General features: G+C 37.6%; 1 protein-coding gene and 1 long non-coding RNA gene across 3 annotated transcripts in view; one reads left to right on the plus strand and one right to left on the minus strand.

Annotated features, from left to right (window-relative positions):
- LOC128317996 (uncharacterized) overlaps positions 1-3,506 on the minus strand; it is a 3,978-nt gene extending 472 nt beyond the window's left edge. Inside the window, exons 1-2 of the long non-coding RNA XR_008301395.1 lie at positions 2,473-3,506; positions 1,713-1,946 (exon numbers count right to left, since the gene is read on the minus strand). This is a non-coding gene — a long non-coding RNA (uncharacterized LOC128317996). The remainder of the gene's footprint in view (positions 1-1,712; positions 1,947-2,472) is intronic.
- The window catches only part of itga9 (integrin, alpha 9), a 74,811-nt gene that overhangs the window by 1,011 nt on the left and 58,117 nt on the right, over positions 1-15,683 (plus strand). The window contains exons 1-4 of one of the 2 annotated variants that reach the window (XM_053232328.1): positions 469-1,505; positions 1,777-1,904; positions 8,902-9,008; positions 13,965-14,088. In XM_053232328.1, coding sequence (XP_053088303.1) covers positions 1,453-1,505; positions 1,777-1,904; positions 8,902-9,008; positions 13,965-14,088 — 412 coding nt within the window. In that variant the 5' untranslated portion in view covers positions 469-1,452. Of the gene's footprint in view, positions 1-468; positions 1,506-1,776; positions 1,905-8,901; positions 9,009-13,964; positions 14,089-15,683 lie in introns of those variants that run through there. The other variant, XM_034302617.2, reaches the window with a different exon arrangement.

Consider the following 15,683-nt stretch of genomic DNA (forward strand, 5'->3'; position numbering starts at 1 on the left):
TGTTTTTGTTTTTTGATATTTCAGTACTGAGGATGAAGTTCATCACAGAAAGTTAGTGTGAAATTAAATACAGAGCAGAGAGGAAACAAGAGGTCATTACAAAACACATCATGAGTTCATGCATTGCAGGGATTAAATAAAATAATAAAGGATGATCAGAGAAAGTGTCAGCACTCTTGGAAGTGAAATATCAAAAAACAAGCCTTTATGGATTTGCGTTATGTCTCATATGCATTTCATCTGACAGTGACTAGTCTATTCTTCCACTTAAACACAGTAGGTAGTGTGAACCTATAATAGGTGCAAACCTGCAAACTGGTACATCGGTACATCATTAGAGTGATAAAGAGCATGTTCTTCAGAGCAGGTACGGATCTTTAGCTGTCAGAAGGCTGCACGTGTGAATATATATATATATATATATATATATATATATATATATATATGTATATATATATATATATATTCACATATGTGCTGACAAATGAGAGACATTTCTTTTTCCTGCTTATGGAGAAGCTGAAGTGTAGTGTAGTATTGTAAATGCATAAGTACATATTACCGAACTATATACTGTATGTACATACACTCATTGACCACTTCATTAGGTACATTTTTATAAGGTGCATTTCTGGGACTTGATATCAGTTGATCCTATGTAGACCTGTGTGCAGTTTGTCAGCCTCTACCCCATTCATCTCTGGACCGTGAGCACCACAGGACCACCGGTGACCAGAATGTTTTTTTAGACAGAGGACTGTTCTCAGCTGTATTAGCTGTATAGCTGTATTACTCTCATGGTAATGGCGTTGTATAGTGTGTGTTGCTGGTACGAGTGTATCAGCCGCAGGTTTTAACCACCCCAGAGTTAGTGCTGGGTTGAGGCTGTACAATAATTACCACACACTATACATGGGAAAAGTTGAGCTAAAGTTCATCTGTTCACCAGCGGTGCAGATCAACATGTCGTTTAGGTGTGTCTCATAAAGAGACTAGTAAGAACACACAGTGTTTAAACAGGAAAACAACAATGCTGTTGCAACTGAGAGTTGTACCACACACTAGTCTGCCAGTACGAAGGGCGGGACGATGATAAATCTCTAAACATAAATCTGTCATAAAGGACACATTAAAAGCTCATTCTCTACATCATCATTCAGAAACGAATGGTAGACCTACACCAGATTCTGAAGAAAGGTTGTCACATATCGATCGGAGGCTACTGAACCGGATCACATGCAGCAAATTCAGTGATATGGTCAAATATTGAATAATTGCCTTATAAACTGAAATTGTATTGTAATATGTGGAAGCCTGAGGTTTACAACCCTAGTCAGTACCATGGCAGTGTCATTGCTGTGCTGAGAATGATTAATCACTCAAGTAATATCTGATCACTGGTGGTGCTGTGGTGGACCTGTGTGGTACACAGTGTACTTTTGGGTTTGACAGATGTCACACCTGTTAATCACATGTTCCAATATTTTTGATCACTTCAAAAATGGGTGGGTTCATACAAAACGTGCCATGTTCTAAGTTGTTTAACAAATCTAGATGTAAATATAAGGAAATGAAAGCTGAAATTCTGATCTATCATCTCATAGTCATCTCTTAATCCCAAACCCAAATGTCTTAAGTGTATAACAGAAACACTCGAATTGGCCTTACTGTTCCATGTGAATTGGTCTTGCTGTATATGTGCATACACCTACTGTTTAACTGCACACATGTGGTCAGTGGACTGTAAGAAGTCATAGCTCATGTTCCTGTGTACAGGATTCTGGTTGGGGCTCCTCGGGCAAATTCATCCTTCAGTAACTCTGTTCACTCTCCTGGAGCTGTATTTAAGTGCCGTATACACAGCAACCCAGAGCGCCGCTGTACAGAGATCGACCTGGGCAGAGGTGAGTGTAACTGTTCAGAAGGTGCTCTTAGCATCAACATGTCTAAAAACGAAAAGCAGATCAGGAGTTACTGTTCCTCAGAAATAGACAAGCCAGCTTGATTCTTTTTTCTGGTGTATGTTGAGCAACATCATGCAAATTTCCATAGTATAGAAGCTAAAACAGTGAGAGTGTGATTATTATGGTTTTGGGAACGGATTTGCTTGGTGGTGTTCAGTGTAAGCCTTAAAACAATCTGATCATTATTCATCCTGTTGTTTCACTGCCATCTTGTTATGGCAGAGCTAATTTTTGGCACGGATAAGATGCTGTTATTTTTTTCCTAGTGCAAATATTTATTTAACGGACCTGTTTATAGTACTGCTGGTGCTTTGCTATTCCTGCTCTTCCTTTAAATATTAGGCTAATCTTTCTACTGACCTTTTTATTCTAATCATTACATTTTGATGACTAATGATGTGTGTTCTGTTACATAATACATGCTATACTCTAATCTTGTATTCTCAGTTAAATGGCTGTTTAAACAGATATAGACGGAGACATAGAAGAACTATAGCAAGCTGCAAACCTGGAATATTTTCATAGAAATGGTGAACGTTTTGCTAATATTTTCCAAGACGCTGAGCCAACTCTTTCAGTTGTAGACATCTCTTGGAGCGCTTCAAGTTCCTTTCTTGTGGTTGATGGGAGTGAGTGGTTTCTGTGGTTTTAATGTACGCTCTCCTGCTTACTCTGTGTGTCACCGCTGGAACACACAGGAATAAATGGTGCCTGCCAGCAGGCCTGGGGCCTAAGCTTTCCCTTCAGCCCTGAACTCACATGAATCATTGGTTCAGACCCTGCAGGTCATGGGGTGCCTCTGAGAAACAGCACCAACAAAATGGGGAAATAGTGTCAATTACCATGAAGTTTTACTGGAAGGGCAGTTGTAAATTCCCAAAAGTTTTTGCAATTCATTTAGATATTACCAACTCTTACTCACTGACTTTCAGTAAACAGAAAAAAAAAAAAAAGCCATGGTCAGGGACATGGTGAATCTATAGCCTAGGCCGGGCATGAGATACACCCTGAACAGGATGCCAGTCCATGCACACACACTCATTCACACCTAGGGGCATTTTGTTTTACCAGTCCACCTACCGACATGTTTTTGGGAGGTGGGAGGAAACCCACAAGGACACAGGAAGAACAATACAGATTACTCCACACAGACAGTAACCCGATCTGAGGATCAAACCTGGGACTCTGGAGCTATGCACCCTGTGCTCTACTTAGAGTAGGACATGATGGTGTTTTATACCCTACCATTTACTACCTTATATAAATACCCTATCATACACTATTTGAAAATGCTTAAAGAAAGTAGCTGTAAACATAGGAGCCCGTGAACACAGTTTTCCTCCAGTTTTTTTCTGATAATCTGGTCCCACTTACACAGTTGTTCAAGGAAACTTTACATGTTTATTTTTAGAGATACTAAACCGTTTTATTCCAGATGCTACATTGTATTACTTCCTTTAAGCAGGTTCAGGACATGAGACACTGCTATGTCTGCGCTTTAACCAAAACAACTTGTACTGGATTCTCATCAAATCACTAATCTATTACTGAAGTCATTTCCTGTGTCATCATGTGCACTTTGAAGGATGTGTGAGAAACAAAGTCAGTTTACATTGTGTATCTTTGGGGAAGAAAACTGGGGAGCTTCAATCAGTAGCCCAGATTTCATTGAAGTCACACTGATAGATGTACTGTGAAACATTTGCATGTGTTCAAAGCCAGACATTTTCAAGAAGTATTCCAGGTTTCAATTCACAGGTACCAAATCTGGATTCTTTTAAAACCTCTGGCATGAAACAGTACTGTTCCACTTTAAAGTAAAAGACATTTCTGCTGTTTATCCATTGCTTATTCACTTCAGGCTTCATTAGCAAACACAGAACCATCATCAGGGATTTTGTCACCTATTTAGATACAGTATCTTGTGTTGTCTGAATCTTTATGTAAAGTTGTTACTTATGTCCCCTGTTTTTGATTTGGTCAGTTAAAGTGTCACATGGCACTAATTTAGAAAAGTAAAGAACATTTGCCGAGGAGTGTGAAGAAAGGGAGAGGCTCGAGGATGTACTCACAGAAGTTCTTCATTCATTTTTCAGTTCTTAGATTTGGATTACATCAGGATTCGTTCTTACAGAATTCGAATTTTAATGGGTCTGCTTAAACAAAACCAGTTGTTTTGGTCGGCTCAGAATGTGATTACTGTGTTCACGCCTACGCAGGTGAACCTGCAGAGGTTACTGCGTTCAAACAGACTATATAACTGCATACGTGAAAGTGCCGTATGCGAGATGGTAGAGTTCACAAAAACGCTCGTGCTCATGATTCTGTGATATCAGCATGAATGACTTCAATAGTCATTTGGGTTTCCATGTGTGGGCAGCATGCCTATAAGTATAAAATGTAAGACTGGGATGATAAGCACTAAGCTAGTAAGAGCTAATGTTGTGGTCAATTTATTAAATAACTCTTTCTACTAGATTAATATGTAACCGATCCACTACAATGTCCACGGTCTTTGTGCTGGTTTGATCTAAATAACGCTGCACCTGATGCTGTTGAACTGAAGGTGCTACGTTACTTGGGTTGGAAAGAAAGGAAAGCTGCCATCTTTTGCACATGATCTTGCAAACTGGTAGTGAAGAAATGGAAGTTTCTTTTGACATCTTTGTTTCTTTTGGCATCTCTGGTCCTCTGACTTCTTCAAGTACAGCCGCAGTTCAGATGGCGCCCCAGTGTGACTCTTAATCTCACTGTTACACTCACTGCTGTGTTTCTATTATTATAAGTAACACTGTAAAGCCAGGAATGGGGTTTACTCTGGAGTTTAGAATGGATCAGTGTGCAAACGAAAAAAAAAAAAACATAAAACACCAATAGCTGTTACTTATTGATTTCACATTATTCATTATTGACGTAATTAAGTGCTAGATTGTGTTTTTTTAACTGTCTGGTAGGAGTGTGTGTACATTTTCAAGAACCTGAAACATGCATAATTCATAGTTTAATAATCAAAATTAATATAAATTTAATCAATAGGTATAGCAAGTTGTTAGGAATTAGTAGCAGAGGAGGATGCAAATGCAGATTTCTGTTTATTAGAGTGAAGCAAACGAAAACCAAGACTATGATCATGAAAACAAAACAAACAAGAACAAGATTCGCATGGTAATAACATGAACCCGACGTGGACTAAGCGATATTCTACAATGACAAAAGCTAGACAATGGGTGCTAAACTGTACAGGACCTAAGTATTAGCGCTCAGTAAACATAAACTTGAATTAGGTGTAGTCATGTGCCATGGTGAATATTGTTCTGCACCGTATTTGGCACTACCATGACGCCATATAGTAGAGTTGTATAGGCAATACAATTAAAAAAATAGCATGTAATGTTAATCAGATTTGTGCAAACACGGACCTCATAGTCAAATCTAGATTTTGAAGTTATATAATTTCATATCAACACTAAAACATGTCAGACTTTATTAACAGATTTTATTCATTTGGTAGTCTGGTTCAGTATTTAATTTCCTTCAGTTTTTTATTTATACAAAATAAGGATTTGCCGATCATTCTTGAATTACTAGGTGTGTGCACAATATACAGTAGCTGATTTGCATTTGGTGTTGTCCATGAAACTCCATAAAAGGCAAAGCTTACACTGCCGAAACTATGAGCAAAAGCCAAAAATAGACTTTCTCAGATGTAGATGTAAATTAAGTGAGGTGAAAAGAAAATGGTTTGACATGAAAACTGAGAAGAAATATATATCTACTGTAGGTGATCATTGACACCAAGCACATCACACAGAGAAACTACTGTTTAATTTTTTTTTTTTATTCAAAGCAAAGTATCTCAGCGACTCTTGGCCAGAAATTGCTCATGTCTTCCCTGATGCCATGTTAGACAAGCGGAAGGGATTATGCCCACAGGAAGTGAATGGTCCTCAGCACACTAGGGAGTATAAGGCACATTACAGAGACATACCAGATCGGTCACTTAGCTTTGGCTCTAATTTAATTCATAGCATTAAAAGAAGATTCTGCAGCCAACAGAACTGCCGTATACACTGCCTGAACCTATTCACCTTGTATATACGACAGCATTCTAACTTGAATAACTGGTCTTATTTGTCTTATGGATTCATGTTGGTTTGCTTTCCTTTTGATATTAATATTTCTTTAGGTTAAGCCATTGATATAAAAAGACTGTGTTTTACAAAAGTTACATAAAATTTGTGTGTGCAACTAAAAATATACAAGTTATTGAAGCTTGACTGTAATCCCTATACAAAAGTGCAGTAACTCATCACGATTTATATGATTTGAAGCTAATCAATTGAGATTTACATTCGTTATGTATCATTCTACAATTTACACACACTCAGGAGCATGAGTAGCATAAGAACGTTTTTCCAAAATAACAGGATTTTCATGAATATTAAATTTCTTGTGTAAATGCTCGTACAAATGATTCATGAAAAAAACTGTTCCTATCCAGTTGGATAAATGAGGCCCAATATGTATATCATTAATAACCCACATGACTATGTGCACATCTCTGTTTGGGTCCAGGAGTTGTGTGGATTATTTTATTGACTGTTCATTCCGAGTCAAAAGCAATGAAATGCTTTAAAAATGTTGGACGAAACGAGTAGATGAAATCAGGTTTAAGTCATTCTTGTTAAGTTTTAGCCGGCTTTTAAAGCAGAATCTGACTTGCCTATTGTCCTTTGATTCAAGTGAATGCTTTTTGCTTGCTTCACAAGTTACTGACCTGTTACTGATGATCAAAGCAGAGAGCGTGGGCTGACACCCATCTCCACTTCTTTGACCCTGCTATGCCTTGCACTGCCTGTACAGTTCGACCCGTTCCAGTCTTGGGCCGTATACTGACACTCCTCCACTCTGAGCTACTCGCAAACCCAAAAGAGCAGAACATCATGCCCTATGAGAAAACAAACACGTCTGTTACTGAGATTGCATTGAAAAGCAATGCTGGAGATTTGATGATCATTCCTTACTCCTACTGATTTGAACTAATGCCCAAAATCCAACTGAAGGAATGCTAAGGGGGTTTGCTTTGGTGCCTCATCCACATGACATTTGCTCTAGATAGAAGCAGTGAGATGTATTTTTTGGACACGGTGCTGCTGTTAGTTATCAGATATTATGCTTAATAGTCCTGATGTTGTCATGTTCCACAGTTGAACTTAACTCATTTGTGCATTTATTACTAACTTTCTTGCCAATTTGTGTGTTTTTTTTTTATGTGGGTCATCATTAAATCTATGTTTACAGAAGAAATGCTGGGCTGAGTTCTGTCAGGCATTTCACCCACATTAGGCTGATGATTTCCATGCTGACGCAGGCAGTCTGTTTTGTGAGAAGAGTAGTAATCGGTGCCAAAGCAAACAGCAGCAGTCCCGCGATCCTTCACCTTTGCTCTCCAGTGTATGATTGCAATCTGCACCTAGATTATAGAGAAAAAGGAGGTGCTCCAGTGGCCATGAGTCCCAACAGAACTATTGGCACATGAGATGCCTCGTGAATAACACTGCCTTTTTTGATACCAAGAGGAGGCTGTGTCCTGATTATTGACTCAGACTGAGGCCTCTGATATCTGAAAGCTGATTATTTTATTTCCACAAGAGAGCCAAATATGGTGTCAGCAGATTGTTTCAAGAGTTTTGCATATAAGACAGTTTTGATAGTCTTATTTAGGGCATCTGTTCTAACATCTTGCCTGAACAGATGCCCTTGACAGTATGATAAACACTCAAATCATTTTCACATAACTTAAATCATTTAGGATGCTCAAACCCTAACATTTATGATAACCCTTTTCAGTTGGTTTATATTGTATTACTTGCTTTTCATATTAACAATAAAACCGACTCCAGGCTTTTTGCTTATTTCTTTCCTAAAATATCTTGCTTTTTCTATGATAGAATGCAGTTACATTCCTCTAAAGCTATCTTATCTATTTGGATAAAGTTCCTAAGATACTATTTCCTATGTTCTTTACTTACAAGATGCTTTAATGCTTTCTTGAAACATAACAAGGATTTCCTGTTACAAGGCAGATTTATAATAATCTCTCTGTGTCTTTAGACATCTTTTTTAATACTTCTATCTCCTGACATGTTACTGGTCAGCTCCCTCTGCCTTCTAGAAATATTACAAGTGAAATATTGGACAAAGAATCCTTATAACAACTCCCTTATATACTCAATCACAACCCACCGTAATTGTTCTATTGATTAATTTATATTACATGAATGCACAAAGAATGAAAAGCAAACAGGAGAGGAATTGTAGAGACATTTTTTTGTACTTTTATAATATTGAATGTTTTAATCATTTGAAAATGGAACCTTAAGACAGATATTCAGGCATTGCTTATTTTTGCTGTGTCAAAAATGTATTAGACACCACTGTATCATATGGAATTTGAAATTTGCTGTCTCATTACACTCCTGATATACTGGCCATTTCAAGTAAACTTACCACATGGGGCATTTCCAGAACAATATCCTGAAAATATCCTGGGAACACTGGGTGCAAGGCGGGAATACACCTCAAATAAGATGCCAGTCCATCACAGGCCACCATGCACACACATTCCCACACTTTATTTTAGTGTAGCCAATCTACATGGCATGTATTTGAGCAGTGATGCACATGGGAGGAAACCGAATAACTACGAAAAAATCCATATGAACACGAGGAGAACATGGGAAACCCTATACAGGCAGTACCCCGAGCTCAGGATCTACCAATTAGTCTACCAATTCCAACAATTCCAGATTGAAACTTTAACAGCTTTCTATTGTAATAAACTAGAATGTGTGTAATGTGTCACAGAGTTATTAGAGTATATAAGCATATTATTAACAGGATGTTAACAGGTTGTTTGATCCTCGGTCTTTTGCAGGTAACAAGAAAAGGGAGTCTTGTGGAAAGACATGCCAAGGGGACAGAGATGATGAGTGGATGGGGGTCAGTCTGACAAGACAAGACAAACCCAATGGAAGAGTTCTGGTATGTACTTGGGGAAAAAAAAGTGAAAGGTTTTTATGATGGCACAAAAACTGTTCTTTATCAGTTTGTATTTTTAAATGGCAGAAATCACTTTAAATATCAGTACGCTCTTCAACCGTCAATGTAGTTAAATGAAGAAGGTTTAAAATTGAGTTTCCTTCTCTGCAGTATAGACCACAAAAGCTACTCCATTTACATGTACATATAAACAAAGCATTATATTTACTAAACCAGTGCAAGAAAACACCTCAGAAATGAATGCTTCACGACCCAACACGTGTGGGCTGCAATGCTATTGGTGTAAACTGGTCTTTATACTCACGAAAATATTACACGCAAACCCAACCAAACTAAACCCAACCTTTTACAAGTGCTTATTTATGGGACGCAGGGTTCAGCGGCATTGTGTGAATCAAAACAGTAGTGTAAAGTTGGATGTAACAGCCAAGATAAGAGCAACACACAAACCCAGTCCTCTCATTATGAGTGCCTGCAGTTAAGAACTAATATGTTGGGCGATACGTGTGGGTTTTTTTTTATGTGTTATGTGTTTTTATATATTTATTAAGATCAATTTTAATCTTTTTATAAGAAAGCTATCTATAATTATGCAGATTGTGCACTTATTTACAGTAATTCACTGTGAAGTATTAGGTCTGTGATTTCTTCTAATTGGTAACATGGGGCAGTGAGGCTACTGTGTGAAGATGAACATAATTATGCTTTATGATATATTGAATTTGATTGTTTCCTGTAATCAAACATATTTAGCATGTTCAGACAAAAACCATGCCAATGTCTTTTACACTTAGTACATGGTTAAAAACCTATTCTCGTGATCAGAAAAGGCTTTTCACTCTGCACTTGACATATACTTATTGTTCTTACTATTTAAAGAAAAGCCACTATCCTGTGATGACAAACTGGAGTCTCAGAATAGACAGATTTGTTTTTTCTCTGCCATCACTTGAGTTGATGAGAATGGATGGGCAGCTGACTGGGCTTGTTTAGGTTTGGCTCTCGTCCTGGTGGTCCCACTCAAGGGCAGAGGGCTTGTTATGTCTCACACGTAGCGCCCTGCAGCGGGTGATGAAAGCCTGAGACTCTCTCTGGCCTCCAGAGTACCAACCACACACTTTGATCATAAGTCTAAAGGGAACTAATTGCAGCACTCTCTGAGCCACTGAAGAATGTGCTACAAACTTCTGCTGCTGTGACGAGTGACACAGGTTTAGGGAACACTGATGATGGTCAGATAGTATTATAATAATGAAGTTACTATGATGAATTAAAGAAATTGGTGTTGGTTGTGTCTGTTATAGTGGGGGGGTATGATGACAGGCGTTGACTAGTAAAATCATCAAATGTGCAAATTTTATATTTGAATGCTTTTGTTTATTAAACAGAATAACAGTGATATAGTTGATACTTGCTGATAAATATAATTTAACATCAAGCTTTCACTTATTAAGAGTTCCTACACTAAAGTTTAGCATATTGTATATATAAAACTATGAGTTTTTGTGCGTTTCATTGTGATGGTGTGTGTGGTTGCACCTAAAGCATGTCCTGTTTTGTGGTTTTATCTGCACTTCTTCATGTTTCTGCATGTGTAATGGCTATTTGGGAGATCTCCATGGTAATCTCCCCTCTGGGCCAATCACAATCACAGCAGGAACTGAAACATGACGACGGCAGGACTCCATGTTGGCTCTGATACTGTCAGCAAAACAAGAACTCTTACACTCTTTCCTTCCACCAGTGCATTTTAGGTATTATGTAACTTCTGCTTAGTTTGTGATACTTTACATCCTTGTTTTCATAATGAGAGGATTCATTGGAGTCTTTTTATTATTCCAGTAACATTAGATGTTCATGCGGAGCTTGTTTGCCTTTAACACTGCCAGTTTAGCAAAGAAGAAAAAAAGGAATGCATAAACATTCGCATTCAACAAGTGGAAGGGAGTCTGGGTGCCATAAGGTCATAATAAAATGGATTTAAAAGATGCTTAAAGTGAATACTACAACTCTCAAACTAAAAAAAACCCTGTAAATCAGTAAGACTACTAAATGAGGTCTATTGCTCACTTAACTGTAGTTACTTACTACTTATTTTAAAGCTACAGGATGTAGTTTGTAGATATATTCCGAGATATTTTGAGAGATATGCAACTTGCTTGTGGAAGAACATTTGGTAAAGGCTATGTCTCAAATTGTATAATGTACACTAAGTAGTAGTATGCCTAGTATACTAGGCGTACTACTTAGTGTCATTAATAATAATGAAACGAACGGTGTAGTGACAAAATATTTACTATGTAGTTTAGGATACACGCCAGGTACTCATGACTTGCTATTGCTCGCACTTAGAGATGGATTATGAGAATAAAACAAGTTTATTATGCACATCAACATGCCACTCACAGATGCTGAGTCCCAGGAGAAAGCACTTGTCTGACATGATGACGCTTGGCATATTCCGACTCGACACCCCAGACACGTCGCTGACTTTCAATAACTATTACAGGACAACTCACAGCAGCTCACACTGTAAAGAATTTCTGTCATTTTTACAATAAATTACTGTTTTATACACTAGCAATACTTTTAAAAGTATTAGTTAGAACTATAATGAATACAGAAATGACTATGATGCTCATACTCATAAGTTGCTCATAAGCTCACGAATTCCTGTTTACAAAATTGCACTTTTTGACTATATAATACACAGCTATAGAAAGAGAAATTATTTATAACTGCACTATCTGGTGTCACGCAGATGAGGATGGGTTCCCTTTTGAGTCTGGTTCCTCTCAAGGTTTCTTCCTCATGTTGTCTCAGGGAGTTTTTCCTTGCCACTGTCGCCTCTGGTTTCTCATTAGGGATAAATTAATAAATGTAAAATTTATATTTGGAATTTATATAGTTCTGTAAAGCTACTTTGAGACGTTGTCCATTGTTAAACGTGCTATACAGTTAAATTTGAATTGAATTGAATGTTTTATTGTTCAGCACTGTTGCCTGCCATTCATTCTGGGAAAATATTTACAATAATGACAAATGATACTGTATCAAAGAGTCTTACTGTATATCTGCTGTAACACTGCTGTGGTTATATTTAATAACACAGTAAAACCTACAGTATCATTAACCTTTCTATTAAACTCACTGTAAAAGCATTCAACCGAAGCAGCAAAGAAACCAAACGTGGCTTTTTTCCCATTATTTTATCATTCAGAGTTTGGTAATAAAAGCATATCTTCATTTATTTTAGCAAAGCAGAGCAAGTGCAACATGTTTTAACCAGAGGTAAAGCCAAGTAACACTAGATAACGGTATTATAGCTAGGTGGCAAATAGATAATCCATATACCGTAGTTTACTTTCTACTTGTATTCTTCTGATTTTTAGGTATTTGAGCCAATAATTCTGTCAACATTGTTCTCGTTGTTCATTTTCAGCAGTTTATTATTGAGTAACTTGATTGAATTTTAACAAGTTCTTGGTATGTAATAAACTGGAAGGTCTCTTATGCTGAACAACACAGCTCTCTGATGCCGCAGTTGTCTAACTGTGTGTGTTTGTGCATGTTTCTGTGTGTGTGGGTGTCTATAATCTCTGTAACTCCAGTGGATTGTGGTGGTCTGTATAAAGAGCCACAATCTCCATAGCGGAGAGAGAGAGAGAGAGAGAGAGAGAGAGAGAAAGAGGGGAGGGAAGTTGAACTTCTCAACGAGAATCCGATCTCACTGTTGTCTCCCGAATTCTCAGCAATTACCACATTAATGTGTTTCTATTCCTGCTGTGCTCGGAAAACTGCTCTATAGCCCCCTATTTCACACGACAGAGGAATGTTTATTTGAAACCCAAGAGGAGGAAAACTGTGTTTACTGTCAGTAGACAATGTTAATGAGGACAACAGAGGGGAGTTTTTTGGGAGCAAATGGTTGATGGGCTGTGGGAGGAGAGATAAGGACATGCACCCTGATCAAATGAGAGAACTTCATTCTTTGGCTATTTCTAATTCTTCTTTATCTCATATTTAACTTGTATTTATTATTTTCTCCATCATCCACTGTTGGCATCTCTCATATCTCTTGTGCAGACTCTCTCTGTCCTCACAAACTCCCTTGCCGAGGTTGATGTTCTGAGGAACTGTCACTGGTGAGACATTAGACATTATACGGAGGATGTTGATTCTCTTGAAAGCGCAGAACCAAAGCCATGCGTCGTAGCCAGAGAGATCTTGCTGTGCTTTGTTTTTTTTTTCAGTTATAAGAATGTATTTGATCATTTTCCATAAGTGCCATCATAAATGTGGTGTTTTTTATTATTATTATTATTATTATTATTATTATTTTGTTTTCTGTGATGATTTTTTCTTGATTTTTGACCAATCAAACAATAGTAAACTTAGCATGGATTTAAAAAAAGAATATAGTGAATGAAACAAAATGAAAAACACTCCTACAGCTCATACTGCAGCAACTGAATTTGACAGTGTGTCACTGGGGATTTAACAGGCTCTGGCTGCATATAGTGAAAAATAAAACCTCCAAAATGTTCAGCCCTTCGATTATTCTGCTACTCTAATGTAGTTTTAGGGCTCCACCTGATAGCTGACGTAAAATCAGATGGAATCCAACAGCAAAGGGTGTGACAAAAATAATAAGTGCTTCACTGTTTTGCCATGGTTGCTTTGGTGATAGGAATGACTTCTCAGTTGTCATACTACTGGAGCACTTGTGAGTAAGAACTATTTTCCAACCATAGTGCAGGAGGAATTGTCACAATATGGGTGGGAAGCAAATGACAGCACTGCATCTCGAGCTGAAGCCGTTATGTTTGAGTGACTCCTTGTTCTGCTGTCCTTCGCCAAAATGTATGCAAACTCTGTGCTTATCATTAACCCATCTATATTTGTGTAAATAATCCGTTTTCTTTGTTTTATCCATAGGCCTGTGCACATCGCTGGAAAAACGTATACTACGAATCGGAGCACATCCTACCGCATGGCTACTGCTCTGTGATCCCACCAACATTACAGGGCAGGACCCAGGCTCTCATTCCATGTTATGAAGGTGTGTTATGGCTTTTTGGATTTCATTTATAACTTTTATTGTTTCCTACACTTTTCCAAAAGGTCCCATATCCTACATCATTTTTGTATTTTATATTTTTCCCTGAAGTCCACTTCAAACATTCGTGTGGGTTTCTGTCCAAAAACAATCATAATTCATTTTTTTCCAACCTCTCGTTATTCCTCAGACTTAAACAGGCTGTTTTTTTTTTAGTGTGTATTTAAAACACTGTAAATGACCTTTGTTCTGATTGGAGGTTGGCCTCACAGGTGAAACGAAGTGTGCAACGTCCCCGTCTGTCATGTGTAGAAGTGTGCAGGGAACTCTGAGAGACAAATAATGGCATTTGCTAGTCCAATGCTGTTATGGAGGAATGATAATTCCAAGAATATTGAATTGGTGACCATCTACAGAATTAGCAAACAGATTTTCAAGGCAGAAGCTTGTTACCTAGCGTTAGCATGTTGGGAACATACATCATTAGATAACGCTGCCTCATAGTCAGTGTTTATACTGAATAATAGTGAAAAGATAGATATTATGAGCTATATGAAATAATATGAAATAATACTACTTATAGGTTTGTGGCTGTTGTCAGGTCCAATATACTTGAAATTGCCCCTTCATTAAGCAGAAACTTTTTGACATAACTTGCCATGTATTGTGCGTCGTTCAGAAAACAGTTCGGAATGAAATATGCTAAAAAGATCTGCGACATTAGAAAAAAAAATGTAGCCACTCCTATTAAATGCTTGGCTAAAATAACTGCTACAAACAAAAGTGTGGCTAACCTGCTCGAAAGTGACTTCCCGTCACAGAACGGATGAATAATACAGATTTCTGTTCAGAAGTTACATCATGTAACTCGATGGAAATTTTATGCTGTTAATCATGGCACATGCCTTCCAGTTCTAACTTCTTCCAAATTGGTTAAGTGATACACTTTGACATTCAGATGTCTGATACAATATTTTCATTCCAGAAGAATGTTAGATAAATATGAACAGTTTTGTCCAGATGTGGCACAGGAACTGTGGAGGCTCTTTTTATTTATGTGTGCACGAAGACGTTGTCTTGCTGCAGTTGGTGAAACAGGAAACATTCTAGAGGAAACATTTAGACTATGACAGGATGGTGCTGATAGACATTTTGCAGAATAATTTGTTTTCTCTATGTTGCAGATGATGATCCCTCAAAAAGCTTCACCAAAAGTTCATTCGTTGTTACATTCAATGTGTGGTTTAATTTATAAGTTAAATCAGCAAAGCACAGTATTACAGTTTAGTGTAACATTTAAGCAGCAGTATTCCCTAGCTGTATTGTACCTTGTATTTCACTCCTGACAGATGTTACTGTACTATTTCACATAATTTCCCTTCCATGAGCTTTTCATTTTCACATTTCAGGAGCCCATGGTGTCTGAATTTTAGATTTTGAGATTCAGCCCCCGAAAAGAGTGGGAAGGCATGCAAGTTTTTTCCACAAGAAGAAATCCCCTGCTGTTTGGCTGATGGGCGATTCGGAATGAAATATGATAAAAAGATTAGATTAGCAACATTGGAAAAAAAAAAATTAGCCACTCGTACTGAATACAA

This window comes from Pangasianodon hypophthalmus, chromosome 3, assembly GCF_027358585.1.
Source record: "Pangasianodon hypophthalmus isolate fPanHyp1 chromosome 3, fPanHyp1.pri, whole genome shotgun sequence".
In the NCBI taxonomy this organism is placed as follows: domain Eukaryota; kingdom Metazoa; phylum Chordata; class Actinopteri; order Siluriformes; family Pangasiidae; genus Pangasianodon; species Pangasianodon hypophthalmus.